The following is a 22439-nucleotide window of genomic DNA, read 5'->3' as shown; positions in this document are numbered from 1 at the left end:
CCTGGCAAATATAAGTGCAATATTTACTGTTTTAGCTCAGTTTCTCCTCCAACTCTGGAGAGAAATACTTGGTCGATGAAATACTGCTGTCTGTGTTGCTAACTCTGTCTGTTTGGCACTTGGTGCTGAGTACAGGGAGTGTACTGGGAGTTCATAAGAGCTTTTCTGCTGACAGTTTCCTGCTGTGGCTGAAAATGATGCTGAGTGAACCAAATCCAGACAAATCTTGTGTATAATATTCAGTTTTCAAGTGTCCTGTCTGCTTAATCAACAATCTTAATTTAAAGCCAAAACTACAATGAAATAAAGCGTCTGATGTTATGACAGCAAAGATTCACGGGGAGCTGTCTGTGCAGTCTCAACCTGCTTTTAGCCTTTTTTTGGTGTCTACCAACTCCTGCTGTGCACTTTGTTTGGCACTCGGTGGGGGTTGCTTTTATACATACCACTGTTAAACTACAATAGCATTAGGTAACATTATTTCTCAAAAGTAATGCAACATATTTAAAGTAACCTGTTACATTACAGTAATACCGACTGAGTTGGAATACTTCATGGCTTTGCTATTAATAGTGGGCAGTTCTTCCTCTGTGATTGCTCATGGAGGATCTTCTGTGTAATACTGCAGAATCTTTACCTTCATCGTCAAGCTCCTTGTTAAATATTAAAGCTCTCATAGACCTCAAACAGGCTGAAATGCTGCAGCGAGATGTTAAGAGAGCTGTGCATAAATGTGTCTCCAAACCTCCATGAGCTGTTTAGAAGTGTGATAATGATCTAATAATAATGATATGATAACATTTGAAGTTACTCCTGTTAAAGATGGTTCTGAAAGCTACCGAAACACTGAGTGTACTCAGGTTTTCACATCACTGTAAATAAAACTGTAAACATGAGTGCAAATAAAATTAAATGCAGCTGAATTAACATGCAGAGAAAGAGTAAAACTTCATCTGGGTTTATAAAAATATTTTGAAACACATCTGATGTATTAAACTTGAAGGTCTTAGAAATACAAAAAAAAGCACATAAGCAGGTTAGTTTCTCAAACAAAAGGCGCCTGATATCAGACACAGTCATCAACCCCGACTCTGCATCTGTAACCAGCTAAACACATAAAAGAGACTGAAGAGTTAATCATGCCTGTGTGTGCTGACTCAGCAGGGATGGGCAAGGTGAGAGAAATTATCCAAAAGTGATACAGAATACTCGAGTACCTCATTACGTTACACTGGAATCTACGGTGAATTGTTGCCTGTGTCTGGTTCTTGTGTTTTCCTTTACATAAATAAAAACATTTAAACCATAAACTGGTGCACACGATAACAACAGCACTAACAGGTTACTGCAGTGTTTACTCTTTTCACATGTGGTTACTTTTCATGTCTTTGCAAACATGTTTTTAACTGGTTATTAAAGCAGGAGAGTCGTGCACCATCTGTTTCCTCAGGTATCCGAGTGAGAATATTTCCAGTATTTATATTTATATACATGTACAGTCATGTTAGGTCTTTTAATGAATTTCAGGCACTGAAAGGAGTTCTTGTCCTACTTCCTTGTAAGCCATTCTACCCTTGGTGATGTTTCACTCACATTAGTCCCCAATGGTTTTACTGACCAGGACTGTGGAAAAGATGCCAAAGGAAGAGACTGCAGCATGGTGAAAAGCAAAAGAATGAACGTTATATTTTACATAAACCCTTTTTTTCTGAAAGAAATAAAGATGTAACCCATTTGTAATCACTGATATTGTGATATTTTGACATCTTTACATATTTTAATTATACAACTCTAGTACATGTAACCTTTCCCTCCCTCCATAAACTGACTGGCGCAGAGCAGATCGTGTTCAATGAATTTTCGGAGGTGTTTCATCTGAAAATAGCAGCTCGATTTGGCCGGGCACAATAGGAGAGCAGTGAGAGGGCCAAACCAGTAAAGCTGTAGCCAAACAGTTAAACAGTGAGCTGAAACCACTCCATGAGTCCAGACACTGCTGTAATTTCCCCCCGCTATTTTAAAATTGTCACATGATAACAAAATATTAGTATTCAAAATACTAATTACAGTTATTTTACATTTTCTAGTTTTAAAAGAGCCATTTTTACATGAAGCTTTCAGGTCATTTAAAAATCCATCCTGTTCTGTTTATCCAGTTCAGGGTGTGCAGGGGGGCTGGAGCCTATGCCAGCTGGGAGTGCAGAGGTGGAGCACACCCTGGACAGGTCTGCAGTCTGTCACAGGGTTGGTTAGCACTGTCGCCTCACTGCTTCCTCTGCCTACATCTCCAAAGACAAGCATGTCAAGTTAGTTTAAACTGATACTTCCTTTAAACTCTAACATAAATATGAGTTCAGTAAGATGAGGTACTAATAAAAATGATCCTAAATGCTAATAATACTATGATGTAGAAAACTGCTCTTACCATCACAAAGAATATTACCATATGGCCAGAGGGTGCCTCTCAGCAGCTGCAGGACTGTTTTGACAGGACTAACTGGGATATCTTTGAACATCAGGACTTGGAAATGTTCACAGACAGTGTCCTCTGCTATATAAAACACTGCATAGACACTGTTACAGCAGTCAAACGGATCCGGGCTTATCCCAACCAAAAGCCCTGGATGACCCGGGAGGTCAGGCAGCTGCTGAAGGAGAGGAACATTGCGTTCAGGTCTGGCAACAGGGATTACTACACCATAGCCCGATCCAACCTGAAGAGAGGCATCAGAGAGGCAAAGGGGGACTATAGGAGGAGGATTGAGGACCATCTGAAGAGTAATACCAGCCGGCAGGTGTGGCAAGGCATCCAGCACCTAACCAACTATAAGATCAATCTCGGAGCTGCGGACGGTGACCTGGAGCTGGCAGAGGAGCTGAATATCTTCTTCGCCCGCTTTGAGACCAGGGTACCAGAGGTATTGGAGCCACAGCAGCAACACGCCACCCATAGCAGCACCACCCTCACCCTGGAAGAGCATGAGGTGAGGCGCATGCTGCAGGCTGTTAACCCGAGGAAGGCGGCGGGTCCTGATGGTGTGCCAGGTCGAATATTGAGGGATTGTGCAGGACAGCTGGCTGGGATCTTCACCAGGATTTTCAACAAATCCCTCGCACAGGCGACTGTCCCACTCTGCCTGAAGTCCTCCACCATAGTCCCCTTGCCTAAGAAGCCCCACATCACCGGCCTGAATGACTACAGACCGGTGGCACTCACCCCAGTGGTAATGAAATGCTTTGAGAAGCTGGTCCGCAGACACATCACAGCAGCCCTGCCCCGCAGCCTGGATCCACACCAGTTTGCCTACAGAGCAAACCGATCCACGGAAGACGCTGTAGCCACAGCACTCCATGCTGCATTAACTCACCTGGAAGAGCATGGTAGCTATGTGCGGATGCTCTTCGTGGATTACTGCTCAGCTTTTAACACCATCCTTCCACACAAACTGGTGGCCAAGCTACAAGACCTGGGGCTTCCAGACAGCACCTGCATGTGGATCAACAGCTTCCTCTCGGGCCGTAGACAGAGAGTCAGAGTTGGCCATCACACATCCTCAGTCCTGAGTCTCAGCACTGGCTCACCCCAGGGCTGTGTGCTCAGTCCACTGCTCTACTCTCTCTACACACACGACTGCACTCCTCGCCACCACAGCAACATCTTTGTGAAATTTGCAGATGACACCACAGTGGTGGGGCTCATTTCCAAGGGAGACGAGTCTACGTACAGAGACGAGGTGGAGCAGCTGACGTCATGGTGTAAGGCCAATAACCTCCTCCTCAACACTTCAAAAACCAAAGAACTCATAATAGACTTCAGAAGGAAAAAGGCAGAGATCCAACCACTATTCATAAATGGGGACTGTGTAGAAAGGGTGGCAAGCTTCCGCTTCCTGGGAGTCAATATAGAGGAGAACCTTTCCTGGAGTGTGAACACCTCCGAGCTGCTGAAAAAGGCCCAACAGAGACTGTACTTCCTGAGAATTCTCAGGAGGAATAACATCACACAGAGACTGCTGGTGTCCTTCTACAGAGCCACCATTGAGAGTGTTCTAACTTACTGCATATGCATCTGGTACACTAGCTGCACAGGGGCTCAGAGGAAAGCACTCCAAGGGATCATTAACACCGCCCAAAAGATCACTGGCTGCCCTCTCCCCACACTGGAAGTTCTACACAACGCCCACTGTTTTAAAAAGGCCCAAAACATCATAAAAGACACCTCACATCCTGGCCACTCCCTGTTCGAACTGTTGCCCTCAGGCAGACGGTACAGGGCAATCAGAGCAAGGACTAATAGACTCAAACACAGCTGTTATCCAACTGCAATAACACATCTGAATACTACAAAAAAATGTCCATCACGCCACTCTTGTGTTAATCTATGCACGGTCTGAAGCATGTGTGTGGGAATGTATGTGAATGTTTTACTGTTACATCTTATTAGTATTTTAAGTATTCTATCTATTTTATTTATTGAATTTTATTGTTTTATTTATATTTTGATATTGCTAGGGATGATGCAATGATCGGGGACCATTCTTCATTTCGTTGTTCTCGTGACAATGACAATAAAGTTTCTGATCTGATCTGATGTTCGCTTCTACGCCGCTCGTTATAATACTAAGGCAGGAACTGTGATCCTCTGATTGTTGCCATCGACCCCATGCCTTCTTACTAACGCAGACTTGTGCAGATTTTATACTTCCTCATTCAACAAGGCGACGCTCTGATAAACTGTAAGTGAAATGTTAGCGTGAGGAGACCAACAGTCAGTCTTTCCTTCACTGACCTGGTTGCTTCTGAAGGCCACGAGAGGCCGTTCAAGCACTGGAACAAAATGAGTTGTTACATTTGGACTCCTGCACTGTCCGACTCGGCCCTCACGTTCCAATGGTAGATTAAGCTGACTGACAAGGCAACAGAGCAAAATTCATACTGCTCACAAAAGGCTGATGTGAAACATCCATCCAGCTGTAAGCTCTCCTATCCCCAAAGCATTCCCTGCTCCTTTTTCTCATTACAAAGAATACTAAATGAAACCTTTTTGGTAAAGGAAAACTCTTCTGAGTGTAACTGAGCTGCAGCATGTTTTGAAGCTCTACTTTTACTGCTCAAGAAATGTTCGTTTCTAGTTCGTCAGCCACCCACAATACTGAACATCCATGAATACTTTTAGTGGAATTCATGCAATGCAAAAGCCAATACAGTGCTGTGCAAAAGTCTTGAGCCACCCATCATTTCTTTATATTTTGCTACAAGAATGTAAAATTATTTCAGCAACTTATTGAAAGACATGCAGTTCTCCAGGCTTCATAAAGGCTCTTCAAAGCTCTTCTTTGGATGTTGGCTGCTTTCTGTTCAGTTCTCTGTCGAGTACTTCCATAGTGTTGACGTTTGGACTCTGGGGAGGCCAATCCATGCCTGATAGTGAGCCATTGTGGTTTATTTTTCTCTCCAGGTGAACTCGTACTGCAATGATTGTGTGTTTGGGATCATTGTTACACTAAACAGTGAACCTGTTGCTAATCAGCCCCAAACCAAGACAGAGCTTCCACTGTGTTTTACAGATGCCTGTAGACACACTGATGACGACTTGAACCAAAAACTACAAGTTTGGATTAATGACCATAAAAGATCTGTTAACCCTCATTTTCAGTCCTGTTCTTGTGTAATTTGGCCCTTTTCTCTATTTCCCTTCCTTAACTGTGGCTTCTTGACAGCCAGTCTTTCATTTACCAAAGAAGAACTTGAAAGAGCTTCGGAGAACCGGAGAGTTATTGCTCGACATCACTTGGGGGGGGGGGGAAGAGTCTTGCTCCTTGGAAACATAATATGAAAAAATGAGCAGTCACTCAAGTCTTCTTCACAGTATTTTATGTCACCAATGACAGGCTGAAATAAAAGTGGTTACTTTGCAGTCTGACCATTTTTGGTGAGTAAAGCCAACAAGCAGGTGAACAGCGAGTGGGTGAAAAACACAAAGCTTCAAATGGGATGGAAAAAACAGGTTGTGGTCAAAAACAAAACTCCAATGCTTTTCCCTAATCACATTTTTGTTGTTGTTTATGTTGTTGTTGTTTCACCTTGATGGAAAACATCACGAGGTGAAGGAGACTTGGGGAAAACCACCACAGTGCTCAGAGAATCTGCACTTGTGCTGGATTGCTTGATAAGCTCATAACGGATGTTGCTGATATGAGTCTGTTGCATTAAAACTACAACATCTAAGAAGATGAACTACAAAAACCTCACCTTCCATATCCAATGTTTTTCACCACAGTCTGTATATAAAGGATGGTGTCAGTGACATCCCACTCTGAAGTCTCAAACTGGCATCTTTTTGGAAGCAGATGTCATAAATGAGGGGTGACTGTGAAACCCTCGGACAACACACACACTGATGACTTGTGATTGACAAATTGCTTGTCAATGGCGCGCTCTGGTTTATTTCCAATTCTCACTCTAATAAGGACCATCATTTGCAACAGTAACATCATGCTGTATTCAGCAAGAAAGAAGGCAAAGGCCACTTTCCCACAGACTTCTACACCGGGAAGAGAAAAACCCCCTGAATACAATCATTTGCAAATCTAATTAACCCATAATTTATTAGCAATAGAACATATTGAATGTTTAAGCAGCGAAAATTCTAAGAAAATAAAATCAGTAATTTTGAATTTGATGGCAGCGACACATCACAAAAAAGCTGGGATGGGGTCGTGTTTCCTACTGTGTAGCATGCCCTCATCTTTTAACTAAAGTCCATCTGGGAACTGTGGAGACCAGCTGTGGGAGGTTTGGGGGAGGAATGCTGTCCCATTCTTGTCTGATTGAAGAATTTTAGCAGGCAGGCCAGTTCAGCACCCCGATTCTGCACAATTTAACAATGTTTTGCTGAAATACACAAGGTCTTTAAAAAAAACACGTTGCTCTAAAACCTGCATAACTTTCAGCATCGATAGAGCCTTTCCAGATGTGCCAGCTCCACAGACACTAATCCACCTCCATACCGTCAGAGACGGAGGCTTGAGTGCTTATAACAAGCCCCCCCCCCTCGTCTTTAGTCTGGAGGATGTGGTGTCCATGTTTCCCAAAAAGAATTTCAATTTTCAGTTCGTCTGACCACAGAACAGTTTTCCACTTTGCCTCAGTCCTTTTTAAATGAGCTTTGGCTGAGGCTGGCTCAGGCATCCGATACTGATTTCTGGCCTCGTCCCTTGCACTCGTGTCACACATATCAAATTTGAATTGAGTTAATATTTTATAATATAGTTTCTCAGTTAAAAGGTTTGATATGTTTCTGTGTTCTACGTTTGGTTTATGAGATCTGAAAATCACTGCGTTCTGGTTTTCTGTACATTTTACCCACAAACTGACCTGCACAGCGTCCACATCACTGCAGACACTATTACTGATGTGAAAAAAAGCTCACTAATCATCACAGTGAGTTGAAATGAAGTGGCTGTAATAGAAAATGCTCCCCAGCCTCTGGTCCACTCGTTTTTCCCTCTTCCTGCTGAAGACGATCCATCTTAACAGTTCCTTTACGAAAGCTTTTAGCATCTTTGAAGTCAAATTAATTAACCATAATCCTAAAAGCTGGCAGTACAACAATGCTCAGAATGAGGACGTAAGCTTTGCAAACAGAGCTGCAATACAACCTCTACTTCACTTTGATCATTTTAATTTGGCTAATTATATTTTATTTATGGAGCATTTTTCTAAACCTATGTTACAAAGTGCTGCACGTGGTAAACGGGCCATAACCAGCAGACTCGCCTACATTACTGTTATTTCCATTTCGGCTATTAATTAAACAGTTTGTTCAAAGCACATCAGCATATTTGCAAGTTATGGTGTAAGATGGAAGCAGACATAATTTAAACGATATGATCTGTGACGCTTCTCAGCCTTGTTGTTTCTCCATGAACGGGCTTTTAGTCTGTCACTTTGAATTCTGATCTCATTTCATAAAGACGGCCCAGCGCATGTGCTAAAGGGAGAAATGAAAGAAGCATTAATGCAACTTTCCTTAGTATTTAGAGAATAAGATTAGCTCTTTTTATGGTCACCACATAGATACTTACAGATCACATGACTCAGACCCTCCTGATCATAACTGACTATTTAACCACAACCGCGACCTCCTGTCAGGTAAACCTGTGACTTTTAAACTGGACTTTAATGACCCCATTTTGGACACACGTGGCCAGTGTGTCAAAGCACAGGCAGTGAGAAAAAAACGGGACACAGAGATGAGAATATGTTTATTCTACAGGGGAGATGAAGCCTTTTCCCTCTGCTCCCTGCTTGGAAAATAAGTGAAGGCCTATAAAATAAATACATGTAAATATGAAATGATCTGTACTGTCTCCACTGAGGCCGTCTGTGTCTTCAGAGACATTTAGATGATGTTTAATGAATAAATTTGCACTATGAAATTGATTGTATCTCTCTACAAACCAAATTTGTATTGGCTCTTGCAAATTTTGAAATAAGGGCAGCAATCCAGTCAAATCCCAGTTGAAACCTCCCATTTTTGTTCTTCCAGTTCACATTTAACACCAGTGGAAATCTTCCCAGGAGTACACTCTCAGAAGCAGGATTTTTTGTTTTCTCTGGCTTACGTAAGAGCACAAGCTGCAATGTGCAGATTGGAGTTTTATTTTGTACTCGCATGCTGGAAGGAAGATTCGACAAACTCGGCAGCTTAACAGAAAAACACCGAGGACCCCGGCCATTTCCAGATCAGACAAAAAAGAAAAAAGCTATTCCTGTTTTATTTTTCCTGGTAACTAACGCAAAACTTTCCATTTTCCAACTTTCTAACGACTCCGTCACTACTTTGTGCCCGTTTTGTTTCTGAGACGTGTGTGGGAACACTGCCAGATGTACTAGAAACTAGTGCCTGGAAATATGCAAACAAGGGAAAGAAATAATCTCACAGGATGAATTCATTTAAATCTCAGACACATTTTCAGCTTTTTGCTCATTTATATTCCACTTTTACCTACTGCAGTGCTTGCTCAGATGAAGGAATCTATTCATGTGTGGACTGTAGGGAAGGTCGTTCGTTTTCTTTCTGCAGCAGCCGTAACTAGAAGAGATGAAAAACCTTGAAAAAAGAGACTTTTTTTAACCCGTTGCCTCTGTCACCGAGGCTGCCGTCTGATTGCGTTCCTTTCTTCTCGTTTAGATTAGTCGCCGTGAACATCACAGGGCTACTACATGACGACAGACTCTGCAGTGGAGCCACTTTTCATTACAATTAATGAAATGTGTGGCATCATGACTAGCCTTGTTTCCAGAGAGAGTGACGCTATCCCCAGACCACGTTGGGCATGATTAAAGCTAACTAGAGGCATGCCTGTGGCCAGCTGTGAGGAGGGATTTTTCTGGCTCAGAAAAGCGAGCTTGGGGAGTGAAGCATGATTGGTCTGCATGTAGTTAAAGCAGCGTTTTACCTTATTTAGCAGCAGTCATTTTCCTCTTATTTCTGGGAAGAAATAATATACATAACCATGAAAAACAAAAACAAGTATTTTATGCTTATGTGAATGAAACCCCATTTAAAAATCTTACAAATGGTCAAACAGATTTATATCATTGGTGATTTAACCTCTCTGATGTGTCCCCAAAATATTTTACATGCAAGAAAATCTCCAACAAAGTCTGCCTCAATTTCTTTGATACAAACCAAATGCATTTTACTTTTGTAACTCCTACTAACAGACTATGTTTTACACAAATTTTCCTTTTTAAGGGGTTTCTGTCAGTAAGATCACGATTTGTGTAATTTTTGGGAGCAAAAAATAAGATTCGGATTAAAACGGTGGTTAAGTACTTTCCTCTGAGACATGTTTAATTCAGCTCACTTTCCTGTCATTAAAGGGTGCTTAACATTTTTTACAGAAGGCCCGACTGACTAACATAAAGTAAGTGAAGGGTCAAAGATTGGATAATTAAACATGACACTTGGAGTGCTGAGCTATCCATGAATTTGGCTGATGTGGCAGATTATTTTACAATTGGCAGTTTGCCAGCCTGGGGCCTTCTATTGTTGGAACAGGCTGACTTCCTGTTTCCTGTTAACAGTTTGAAGTGCAGATTGACATGGCTAGTAAAGGATTCTGCAGTCCTGCAGAAACCCCAAGCACACCCATACTGTTTCTACTGGAACTCAGAGGATTAAGATGTAAATGTGAGCACCTCAGTAAAAGCAGAGCTTTAGACAGTTTGCAGGTCTGGAGCGCTCACGTGTGTTTGTGTTAACACAGTGCCAAAATCTTCCCAGCAAATTTCCCTCAAGATCAGACGGTGCAATCATCAGAGAAACCAGAAAAAGTCCAAGAGCTTCACCTCAGACTCTACAGGCCTCAGTTAGCTCAAGACAGTACAACTGGAAATAGGCTAAACAAGTATGGTTTGTTTATGAAGGTTCCAGAAAAAAAACCCCAAAACTCTTCTGTAAAAAGAACCAGCGTGACTTAAGTTTGCCAAGTTACATCTAAACAAGTCACAAGACTTCTGGAGCAGTGTCCTCTGGACAAACGAGACCAAAGTGGAGATGTTTGGCCATAATGTACAAACACTTGCATATCAGCACAAATGCCTCACACCAGCTGTCAGCACGGTGTTGGTGGACTGATGATTTGGGCTCCACCAACACCCGGGCTCCTTACAGTTATTGGTTTCACCATGAATTCCTCTGTTTCAAAGGTGAGGTCATCTGTACAGACGACAATGATCTCAAGATGACCTCGAGCTCAGCAGCAAATCTACAACAGAGCGTCTGCAATGGTTCACTCATAGTCCCGACCTGAGCTGACTGAAATACTGGGGCGGGGCCTCAGGACAGCAGAGTTGTGTGAAAACTCTTTTTCTTTAAAGTATTTCTAATAAATCAATATCGGTGGCACTAACACTGAGGCATGCTTCAGTCAGTTGCTGCTTTGTTTAGTAAGATGAAGCAATAATTGTTTGATATGTTGTTATTAGTAAGAATTGAAAGGTTCACAGCTGTGTAAATTAGGCAGATGTTAAATGTGTGTACTCTCACCAATATTAGCGGCTCATTCACAGCACGCAGCGCCACATGTTTGATTTAGCAGATTTTTGCAATGCCTGATACTCTTCCTGACGCAGCCCTCAATGTCGGATTTGTTTCTCCACACGGGGATGAACTGGGAACCTTCTGCTTGTTAGGCACATCTATAAACCACTACACTGTAGAGCCACTCCTCAAGGCTGTTTCTTAATATTAGGCTTAAGTTAGCTAACATTTACAGACTGCTGAAACTACTGATGAAAAATATATAAATATCACAGGTTTTACTCCTTTCAAATTGACACTGTAGGTGCAGCAACTAAAAACCTCGAACAAGTTTGAATGTCAGTGACCTCGACCTCAAGGTCAGAGGTCAAGTTTTCTGAAAATCAAGTCAGTGTGATAACCTAGCATAGGATATCCAAATTCATAGCACAGGTGCCACTGGCAGCATCTTTATAATTCTGCCTCTGGAATTATAATAATAATAATAATTATCCAATTACTTCTGAAAATGGGCGACTTTGTATAAAGAGGCTGTGTCTTCTAAACAGAAAATGAAAAGGTTTTATAAAACAATTTGACTTAAGGCTGAAAGTCGGCACGTTTGATTTAAATCCACTGCAGTGGTGTACCGAGCAAAATCCTGACTGGAGACATACACAGGGAGATTTGAGAAATACAACAACGCCCTATCTTGACTTGTCAACATGTGTTGATTACCAGATATGTGAAAAGTCGAAGGAAAACTGGCTTTTTTTTTTTACTTGTGCCTAATCAAAACTGTAAATACGAGAGTGACTAACAGCTTTATAGCTGTGAGTCAGTGACACCGATGTTACTGAACCCGATCTAAAAATTCTCAACTGCAGCTACCAAATTCGATGCCACAGAAATGAAGCACAACAAGCCTCCATCTATTTTAATCATAGCGGCATCAGGGAGACTCTTTACTGAATGAAGGTCGTGTTTTAATGAGCGACGCGCTCTTTTTGCTCCTTTAATTGACTCGAATGAAGCAGTTAATGTTTTTTATGTGAACGTTATCCTGAGTGGAGATGGCTTTCAAGCTTGGTAACACATTATAATCACCGTCAGTATTTACAGTAAATAAACAAAAATATAAATGAACTACATTTGAATCAACTATCAGGCCAAACAGTGAATTATTTTAAAAACAGAGCTCAAACAATGCGAACAGGTACCGAAGCTTGTTTCTGTTCATCTGCGCCATAGACGTTAAATTCTTGAAGCGATGTTTTAAAAACTGTTAGAAATCCCATTATTGTGATTTCATGCCCCAATAATTTAATGTGACTGTCTCTTGAATTTATTAATTTATGAAGGCTTAAAATTAGTGCAAAACCCCCAAAAAACATTTAGAAGTGCCAAATTTCAACGCACCTCTAATCTGAAAGAGGCAGAAATATTCATAGCATGAAGGAAAGCTTCGTTATATATGTATGAAAGTAATTGACCAAACAGATCACGTGATTCTGAGGTGGAAATTCACTGATTTCTTTGCTTCCCATGGTGGATCCACCAGGTTTAAATAAACCATAATTATCCTCTGAGTGTCTTTCAACCCGTCAATTTGGTTTTCGCATTACTACTGTTTTTCACTCTTCCTGCTTTTTTAAATCCTGTTTTCAGGCTTTTTACTGATAAACCTCAGTACTGAACAGCAACCCCATTAAACAAGGAGAGGAACTGAGCAGTGAACGAAGCGGAGCGTAAATCAGCTTAGAAGGCCGAGCGTTTCCCCGGGAGCTGGTAGACAGAGAAATGGAGCTGAGGGTTAAAACTGGACTTGGAGACACCCGGTCGTGCAGACAATGAATTCATCTCCCTTTGAGCAACATTTGTGCAACTCCTTCTTTGTGTATTTATGGATTTACCTTTCCATAACTCCCTCTTCTTGTTTCCAGTGCTGCTGTGCCCGCGGGTGTGGACGTCTCTGGAGAACGGCAGGGTGACGGCGAAGCCTCCCGGGCCCCCCGTGGAAGGAACCGTGCTCCATTACAGCTGCCACGCCGGCTTCATCCTGGAGGGCAGAAACATCAGCCATTGCACTAAGCTGGGCAAGTGGGACGCGCCTAAACCCACCTGCCTGTGTGAGTGTCTCAGAATATATCAGGTTTTCCATTATACTGCGCCTTCTAGCAGAATTAAGATAATTATGTCATATAGTGGGATGCCATTTTCTGTTACATGAGAGATTCAGCGGGCGAAGCAAGCCGACTGACAACAAAGAGCGTAATTAATGACACTGAAACTATGACTGGAGCCATGACTGGAGTTGCAAATGATGGTGATGAATCATAGTAACAACTGGAGGCTATAATTTACTCAGTGAGGAAAAATATTGAGCCTTTATTGATATTTTACACCTAAAACAACAAATTGGTTAATAAATAGAAAATTAAAACAGCAGCTGCTTTGATGGCAAATTAATACATGGTTTCTGCAGTAATAAAAGAACACTGATGTATTTTAAGACCTCAGGAGGAATAAAACTAGGTCTAAACAACTAATTATGTGAATAATATTCAGGCTTTAATAAAGAATGATAACTGGGTCATTCCCTGGAAAACCAAACGAGTGCCAAACATGGAGCGAACCACAGCTAGAGGATGAGGCTGGTAACAAAATGTAGGCGCAAAGGAGGCTTTTGATAGGCTGTCACCTGTCGCACGCGTGGTCATATAGACCTGGGAAGTTTACACAAAATTGACTTTTTAAAGTTTTCTCCAGTAAATGAATCAAACATCCAGGACACCGATGCTTCTTTCTGTTCCAGGCATTAAATTTATGCAATTTAATAAAATACAATCCATGACATTAATGCTCACAGCTGGTTACAGGAATCAATCAATCATGAAATATAAAATACTTACGGCCTTATTTAGGACTTTTTAATGAACTGGCAACCAGTCTCTGGTTCCAGCTTCGCTAAAGAGCAGATGAAATGCTTTTTACACTAATTATATTGACACACTACAGGCAAACACAGCACTGATCCATTTCAGGATTCTGACTTGATGCTTTCAGGCTAACAGAAACAAACTATACAGAATATTAGGCAGGCACTTGAATATTTGTTTCTGTAAGATTCGAGCTGGATGTTCAATCTCAGCTTGGTCATGTGACATTTTGTACTTTGAGTAGTGTTCATCAAGCTTCAGTTTATCTCATTTTTTGCTAATCAGCAACTTTGTTATCTAGAACGAGCAACTTTTCATCCCCCTTTAGGAAGTTTTTCTCCTTCTCAAAGGCACGTAGTGAAGAATCTGCAGCACTCCTCTGCAGCACAGCTCTCGCAGCCATTGCTCTCCCGCTGCTCTCCCTCTCTGTTCTCATGCACAGCCTCTATGTGGGAGCTGCTGCTGTGCAAAGTAAGAGACTGTCTGTAGCTTCTAATTTTCCCTGTCAGTGATCATTTTACATGTAAATACAGCTGAAATCACAGCACAGTCTTTGTACATCACTCGTGTAAGCTGTGATTTTGTCAGATTATGTCACAGTTATAAAATCTGACACGAGCTCTTCCACCGAGGTTCTTTGTTCAAGGTAATTACAGGCTTTTTTAAAATGTCGAAATACTTAGAATGCTTCTCATCCTTACTTGTCTGCCAGGCATCCTTCTTGCTCACCGCAGTAATAATCATGCCTCAGTAAACCTCATGTTGCAAACTTTGTCACTAGATTCAGCAACTCTTATACCTGCAAACCAAAGTTTTTCTTCCTAATAAGCAAAAAACTGGGCACGCTCAGTGAGACGGAGGCAGACCCCCCGAGAAACATCATGTTGTCTCTGAGTGACTGTCGAACAGCTGTTATGGATTTAGGTGTTTCTTTTACCACAGTTTGTCTGTTAGACGTTTCTGCAAATCAGTGCAACTATGTAAAATATTGAATTGAGACATTCAAATTTTACCTTTAAAAATATAAGCAATTAGCTCAATAATTGTGATAATACACAATAATCCAGCAACAAATAATAATGTAAACATGAATACTATTTAATGGCACTATGTGTTTGCCTTACACTACTGCTCCCTTCATCTATGATGCATATTCTAAAATGGTGTAATGCAAATTGCAGTTTCCAATCATCTCTGCGGAGCTGTTTTCATTCCTGATAGGAATTTTAAGGCTGATTTAAAAATCACATATTTTAATATAATCGCTTATATTTTTTCATCTTTCAGACACGCAAAACATAAAGAAATTATGTTCAATTATTTATTTACCGATTTATGCTTTGGGTGACTAAAAACACAACAGGGAACTTGCAGAGTGCCCTCTGGTGGACAAACTATGCAACATCAGCGGTCATGGAAAGGAAGAAGGGTGTTTCCCTCTGTCACAAGAAGTTTAAGTCCTTGAGCAATTTAAAAGCTGATACTGTTAGATGGGTAGATAGCTAATAATAGCTAACAATACTGGCCTACCAATAAATTGCTTGGGCTCTTCTTTTCGTCGTCATTTTGGGTGCCAAGTTCTGGCGGTGTGCTCTAATTCTGGTAGTTCACCGCAAAACATTCAAATTAAAGCCTGTAATGAAAAAAAAATCCCAATAAAAACAAAACTTACATGTATTTGTGTTCTTGGAAGTAAAACCTTGAAAAATCAGACCAGGAAACATTTTCATAATTAAAAATATCACAGTGGCATAAGTAATAAACAGCTGGGGTCATAAATGGCTCTACTTGGTCACGTGAAGGTTAAATAGGATTTTCCAGATCCCAGAAAGTTGATGTGACAGTTTATTCATCACTCAGCGCCTCCCACCTCCCACCTGATCAAAGTACACAGGGGTGGGTTGAAATCTGGTACTTTTAGCTACTTTATTTTTTCCAGCATCTTTGATCCCTCATAACTCCATACGTACAGCAGATAGCTGCACAGTCCTTTTAGGGCTGAAAGCCTCATTTAAACTGTCAAAACCCACAACCAAATCAAGTTTACAGCCACAAATGGGTTTGTTATCGTCAGCACAGCTTTTTCTCTAACCAGTGATGAGCATCGTATATATCAGAGGCAAACTGCACCAGTTTAACTAACGTCTGTGATGTAGAAGAACAGAAACAAGCACCGGTACCCTGGATGTTGATTTATTTTCTGGTCATTTACTGAAGAAAAGTTTAAAAAGCATTCTGGGTAAACTTTCAAGGGTCATCTAATCACATGGCAAAGGTAGCTGCGCTGGTTGGAGCATCTGAAAGGTTTCTTTTTGATACCAGGCTCAACTTGTAGCAGCGATTCTTTGATTCCTTTTGAATCTTTTAGCCAGGATTCCTTCTGAATGATTCCTTCTGAATTATGGCTGGGAGATTCATTAAATATACTAAAGGTATTATACCAAGAAATCTGCTGATTTTCAGTGAGCCAGGTGGAAACTTTTTTTAATATACAGATATATACTCTGGCCTGGGGGTGAGGACAAGCATGCATGTATTATATTTTAATTTTCTCCCGAGTGTCTCTTCCACAGAATCGCTGTAGCCCAGTATTTTACCACTGCTCACTTGGGTTTCAATCTGCCTCCCGAAAATAGGAGCATTAGGCTTTAAAGATGACAGATAATTGCAAACACCTGCTCTCCCATCAGTGGAGCACTGTTGCTAAGCAATAAATAATGCAGCCAATCACAGTGGAAATCCTCAGAGGGTCGTCTGTACCGTTGGCACGGGCAGGTAAAGCAAATGACGTCCTGTACATGAAACAACAGTCAGGAATAAAGAGCCTGAGTGGGTATTAGTGATGTCACTGACGCCCATCAGTGTTCTCAGTTACAGCAGATGGCGTGTCCGCTGTCGGAAAAGATTTGTTCAAATTAGTGCAAATAAATGAGGATTTTGGAAACAAACACACACACGCACACACACACATAGATGAAACAAACAAGTGAAGGAAACAAGATGCCAACTGGTTATCAGAGGAGTTGGCATGGCAACGAGTAAAGTTGCTATGGGAATGGTAGTATTAAAAGAGATGAAAGAGGAATTATCAGCACAGTTGGAAAGTAGGGCCCTTATTGTATAATCCCTAAAAGTCTAGATTTAGAAATGCTGACCTACATGTGTGAATGCTTCAAATAGACTGAAAGAGCATTGAGACAGTGGTTTGTGTTGGGCCTTTATTAAATGAGGTTTATAGGTTTTTTGTTGGGTTTTATATGCTATGTGTTGTTCATACTATTACATAATAGGGACTTCCAGCCAGGCATTGCTGCTCAGCATAAACCTCTTCCAGACCCTTTCACAGGATAACTACGGTGTTGTATTGCTGCCCCCTAGTGGAGCGAAGTAACATTGAACGCTTTCAGTTAAAAACTTTTTTTACCCACTCTGTTGGAGTATTTATTGTAACAAAATAAAAATCTGAATATATTTGTAATCAATTCTTCTTTTGTCCTTTTTCTATTTCCCTGCCACAGATGACAGAAACTACACAGGTAAGAACTTATTGTTTCCTAATTTTGTGATTTTGAAATCTGTTAACCTCGCTCAGCTCAGCGATGACCTGTTGAAGGTTACAGGGTTAGATTAAGGTCACCGAGTCTCAGTCTTTTTCTGCTGTAACCTTTATAACCTTCCTAATTTTATCAATCATTAACACTAACAAAGGAAGATTAATTTTACTTACTAAAAGTTGGCATTAGCCAAAAATAAACACAACTTATTATCCATTAAAAATCCTATTCATGCAGCCTAGTTTCACTTTGTTCTGCACTCGTTGCTCCTGCCCCATCTGTGGCTCTGGGCAACAGTTGTGAGAGTCACCAGGATCCCGTCCACTCCTTTTTTATGGAATTTTTGCCAAATGGAAAAGCTGACAATAGAAGAACTCTTTGCTCAAAATGCATGTGTAACATTTTAGCTTCTAGTATCTGAAAATGTGCCAGGCAGCTAGTCACCTCGTGGTTGTTAAGAGAGTAAATGATAAGGACAGATATCAAATCTATTCAGTAGTGCAACAGACAACCGTCACCTCAAGATGCTTTGTACTGTAAAGACACTGCAGTGTTTGAGAAAAAGCCCCAATGATCAGCCCCACCCCCACCCTTGAGCAGCATTTAGAGACAGTGGTGAAGAAGAACTCCCTTTTAACAGGGAAATATTTTAAGCAGAACCAGCCTCGATGATGGGCCGTCTATCGATTTGTCAGGGGGTCAGGACAGAGAAAAGAGAGAAAAATCCCAAAACAGACAAAACACAAACTGCAAAAGACCGTAAACAAAAGTCACATGACTGCATATTTTGCAGAGAAGCACTGTTCAGTGTCTGAGTCAAGCAGCAGCAACTAAGAAAACTGATCCCGCCCCAACTGTAAGCTTCATCAGAAAAGGAGAGCTGGAAGCCTAAAAGTGCCGAACATGTCTGTCTCCTGAATCCAGACTAACAGCTATGGGCTCTCCGTCCTTTTCTACCTTTGGAAACTCTGTGAAACACAAATAAGCCAGCAGCCTGAAAGTGAAGTCAGATAATAGTGTGAGGTTTTTAAGATACGACGGAGCCTGATCATTCAGGACTGTGTGGAGAGAGTAGAGGACCCGAGTGCAGACAGAGGCAAGTAGACAAAACTGAACTTAACAAAAAGCGAGCCTTTATTTAGGGCTGAAAACTCAAGGAAATACAACAAGGCTAAACTGAGGGAAAACCTGAACGTAAACTGGGAAACTATGACTCTCACTGAGACTTTATACTACGACTAGACAAGATAACAACTATGGCTTGACTGGGAAACTGTGACAAAGGGTAGGGAGGGTAACACAGACAACGAGACAATGAACACAGGAAGACCGATCTCCACAAATGAGGAGATCAGGGGAAGTGGAGACGTATGAGCAAACAGCTGACTAGAATGAACATAATGATGCCACAGTGGAAGTGCAAACTAAGCACATAGAACATGGAAACAAAACTGTCAAAATAAACAGGAAACATGATGAGATGCAGACACGACAGGAACTTGACAACAAGAACCACAGAGACATGAAGCAGGGAGACTTAGAACAGGGGAGAAGACACAAAAGGATCCACAAACAAAGGACAACAGCAACCTGCGCATTGTAGAAATTACTCAGATAAACTAAACTGAAACTAGAAAACCAATGAATAACGAAATACAATAAAACTCAAACACTGGGCCACACGACCCAGTACCGTGACATAGAGCACCCTGACATAACAGGTTATATCCCGATCCAAAATAACAAACCAATCACCATAGCAAACACGACACAGGTCAGCTGTGCAAACCCAGGCCATGAAGCTCCCGACACACAGCCTTTGTACTGATGTTCATGCTCTGCAGTTACTGAGTCAGCAGAGAGCTGGCAACACGCTGTGACCCTGCTGTGTAACCACCGTGGTCTTACACTGCTACGGATCCTGAATGCTTCCATTGTGCTATAATACTACTTACAGCTGATCATGGAACAAGAAGAAGAGAAGAGATGTCATATGGTGATTTGTTCGAATGATCATTTACAACAGCGGTCTCCAACCCCCGGGCCTCGGACCGGTACCGGTCCGTGAGTCGTTTGGTACCGGGCCGCGAGAGTAGAGGCTCAGGTGTGAAATGTATGCTTTTCAGGGTTTTCAGCGTGATTTTGTTATCGTTTTTATCGTTAACTCGGTTTTCCTGGGTCTTTTCACGTGTGTTATGAATAAATCTTCTTTTTTTCGGTACTAGTTTTGTTTTGTTGTATTTTGTTTTGTATTTTTCCGCGACACCTTAAAGGCCGGTCCGTGAAAATATTGTCGGGCATAAACCGGTCCGTGGCGCAAAAAAGGTTGGAGACCGCTGCTTTACAAGATGCTTACGTTCAGTGATGTGTTTAGAACAACCACATTCTTTCACAAATGTTTGTAAATAGTGACGCAGATGACGTAACATTACAGGGAATCATTCGGTTATTAAAATGAGTATATATACTATTTTATAATTAGCTTTGTAATGAAGCCCATTAAGCATTTGAAAACTCAACATGGCCGTGAAGAAGCTGAACTCTGAAATTACTTTTTTTAACAATACTGTTCATTTCAGTCACATCTCCTGTATAAACCTCTGCACTTTGATCCTATTGATCTCAGACTCCTGCAGCCATATGCTGAAGTGTCCTTGGGCAGGGCACCGAATCCCAAATACCCTCTGATGCATCCATCTGGGTGTGCATGCGTGTGTCTGTGGATGCAGCAGTTTAAAAAGTGCTTTGAGTGCTAAAAAAATTAAAAACCGACACATCATACAGTCCATTTAGTACACAAACAGATTCATTCTTCCATTCTCATATTTAGCCTACCCCAACATCTAACTATATCTACACACTTTATCACCTTCCTTTGTGTTTGCAGTGCATCCTTCCAGTGTGACATAGTGTCTGCTAGCCTGAACCTAAATATCCTCCATTGTCTTTAAAAATAAAATTCTCAATAGAATAATCTTTTCCTTCTAATCCTTCTGTAAGATGAGCACAAACAGAATAGATGTAAAGTTGTGCAGATGTTTAGCGACATAAAAGTGGACACTGAAACACAGAGCCTCTTTGGAACGTTGGCAAAAATCAGTTTACATCAGATAAAATCAACTTTTTAAATACATGTCAAATCATCACAAATATGCAGTGTTTCAAAGAGTAGACCTCAAATCATAATATATTTCATAAACAGACTTCCATCTTTGATCTCCCGTCAGTCCTCTAAGTTTGACACCAGGCTGCGGTGTGACTTCTTCACCAGAAGAGGGCAGAAGAGATCTTTGAGAAACCCCCCACACTCGGGCGTGTCTCCATGTGGGGCAGCAGTGGCCTGAAGCACCAACAGGCGCTTGTTCTAACTGAAGGTTTAAATCCCCACACCAGCTGGAAGATCTGACTTGAGGGCATGAACAGCTTTGAACAGCTTGTCCAACTCAATATTTTTTTTTTTTACTGCTGTGATAAACAAGATCATAGTTGAAGCTGTAAACATAAGTTGAGGAAGATAGTTTTCATATCTTATATCAGAAAATGCACACATTGCAGAGCTCACGGGCTCTGCTCCAGTTTCCAATGAGCCAATTACACGAAGAAAGGTTCTGAGTAAATCCTTCATTTATGACTTTGAGGACGGTTTCATTTGCTCATTAGTGAGGAAGTATTTTCTCTCATCTAAACGAACCCCCCTGTGTCTTTGCTTAATTGTAATTCCAAAGTTTTAATGGAAATTATATTCTTATTAGTTTGTTGCTAATCACTTTTTCTATGCCCTCTCTGAAGATTCACTTTTTGAAAATGGACAGGATATTACAGGGATACAATATTAGAGGGATGTTCTGCTCACGCCGGCCCGCTGCTACACACAGCGTTACTTAAACACAGAGTTTAAACTGTGCAAGTTCACAGCAGGTCGTTCTCTGAAAATAAACTAATGTGCTTAGTCAGCCTTCCCTGGTAGAATAAAGGGTCGACGCATCTACAAGAAGAGCCACTTGATCTGACCCCTGGCAAGAATCATGAATACATTAGTAACTGTTGCAGGATGGTTCGTCCTCTTGCACAGTTATGTCACCACATTAGGAACTGGCCACGCTTTCAGACTGGTTGTTCAACCTTTTTTGTCTGGTGTTCTCCCAAACACCTGTCAGATGGACTCCTCCATCAACACCTCCTCTCCATAAACTGTCAGTGGTTCATTTCTGTACAGGTACAATGCTGTGCAAAAGTTTAAAGCCACCCCTCATTTCTTGACATATGACATCCAAAGAGCCAGTCTTTGTTCCTTTTAGGTGCTCGTGAGCAGCATCCAAGCAGAGAAAGGTACCTAACTCGAAGGATAAACCGGTGGTGTGAACATAAAAGAAAATTTTAGCAAAGAACACATTTTAAATTGTATCTTTAGGCACTTTGCTACCTGCAGCCTACGACAAAAACACATCATTTGTTCCCATTTTTGTTGAATCTATGAAAAATACCAACGGTAACACAGTTCGACAGACATAAAATTGTATCTTTGCACCAACAAGGTGATTCCAGAAGAACTATCAGCTGAAGACTTGGCATGTCACAGTATAATGTGTAGTGTGTTGTTAAAAAATTGAGGGAAACTGGACGAGTGGAGGACTAAAGCAGAAGTGGCAGGTCTAAAAAAACAAAACATTGACAGTGAATGAACAATATCTGAAAGTCGTGTCTTTAAGAAACAGGAAAAATCCATCAAAGATCTGACACAGGACCTGAGAGATGCATCGGGACCTTCGGGTGATCCACGTGCTGTTCACTGAAGCCTCATCACAAACGCTCTCAGGCGTTCAAGAAGCCTTAAGGATGAGAAACTGGGAGAAAAGACTGAACATCAGTGGCAACTGGTCTGCTGGAGTCTGATGAATCCCAGTTTGAAATTTT

The 22439-nt window shown here is 41.3% G+C and overlaps 1 protein-coding gene across 5 annotated transcripts in view; it reads left to right on the top strand.

The window, feature by feature from the left end:
• Nucleotides 1-22439, top strand: part of LOC112431247 (gamma-aminobutyric acid type B receptor subunit 1) — a 129435-nt gene that overhangs the window by 13463 nt on the left and 93533 nt on the right. For all 5 annotated transcript variants that reach the window (XM_076890283.1, XM_076890278.1, XM_076890279.1 and 2 more), the window contains 2 exons: nucleotides 12976-13161; nucleotides 17490-17507. In XM_076890283.1, the coding sequence (XP_076746398.1) occupies nucleotides 12976-13161; nucleotides 17490-17507 (204 nt within the window). The remainder of the gene's footprint in view (nucleotides 1-12975; nucleotides 13162-17489; nucleotides 17508-22439) is intronic.

The sequence above is a fragment of the Maylandia zebra genome, linkage group LG11, assembly GCF_041146795.1.
Source record: "Maylandia zebra isolate NMK-2024a linkage group LG11, Mzebra_GT3a, whole genome shotgun sequence".
In the NCBI taxonomy this organism is placed as follows: domain Eukaryota; kingdom Metazoa; phylum Chordata; class Actinopteri; order Cichliformes; family Cichlidae; genus Maylandia; species Maylandia zebra.
The sequence above is the reverse complement of the archived record's forward strand: the minus strand, read 5'-3'. Positions and strand labels throughout refer to the sequence as shown.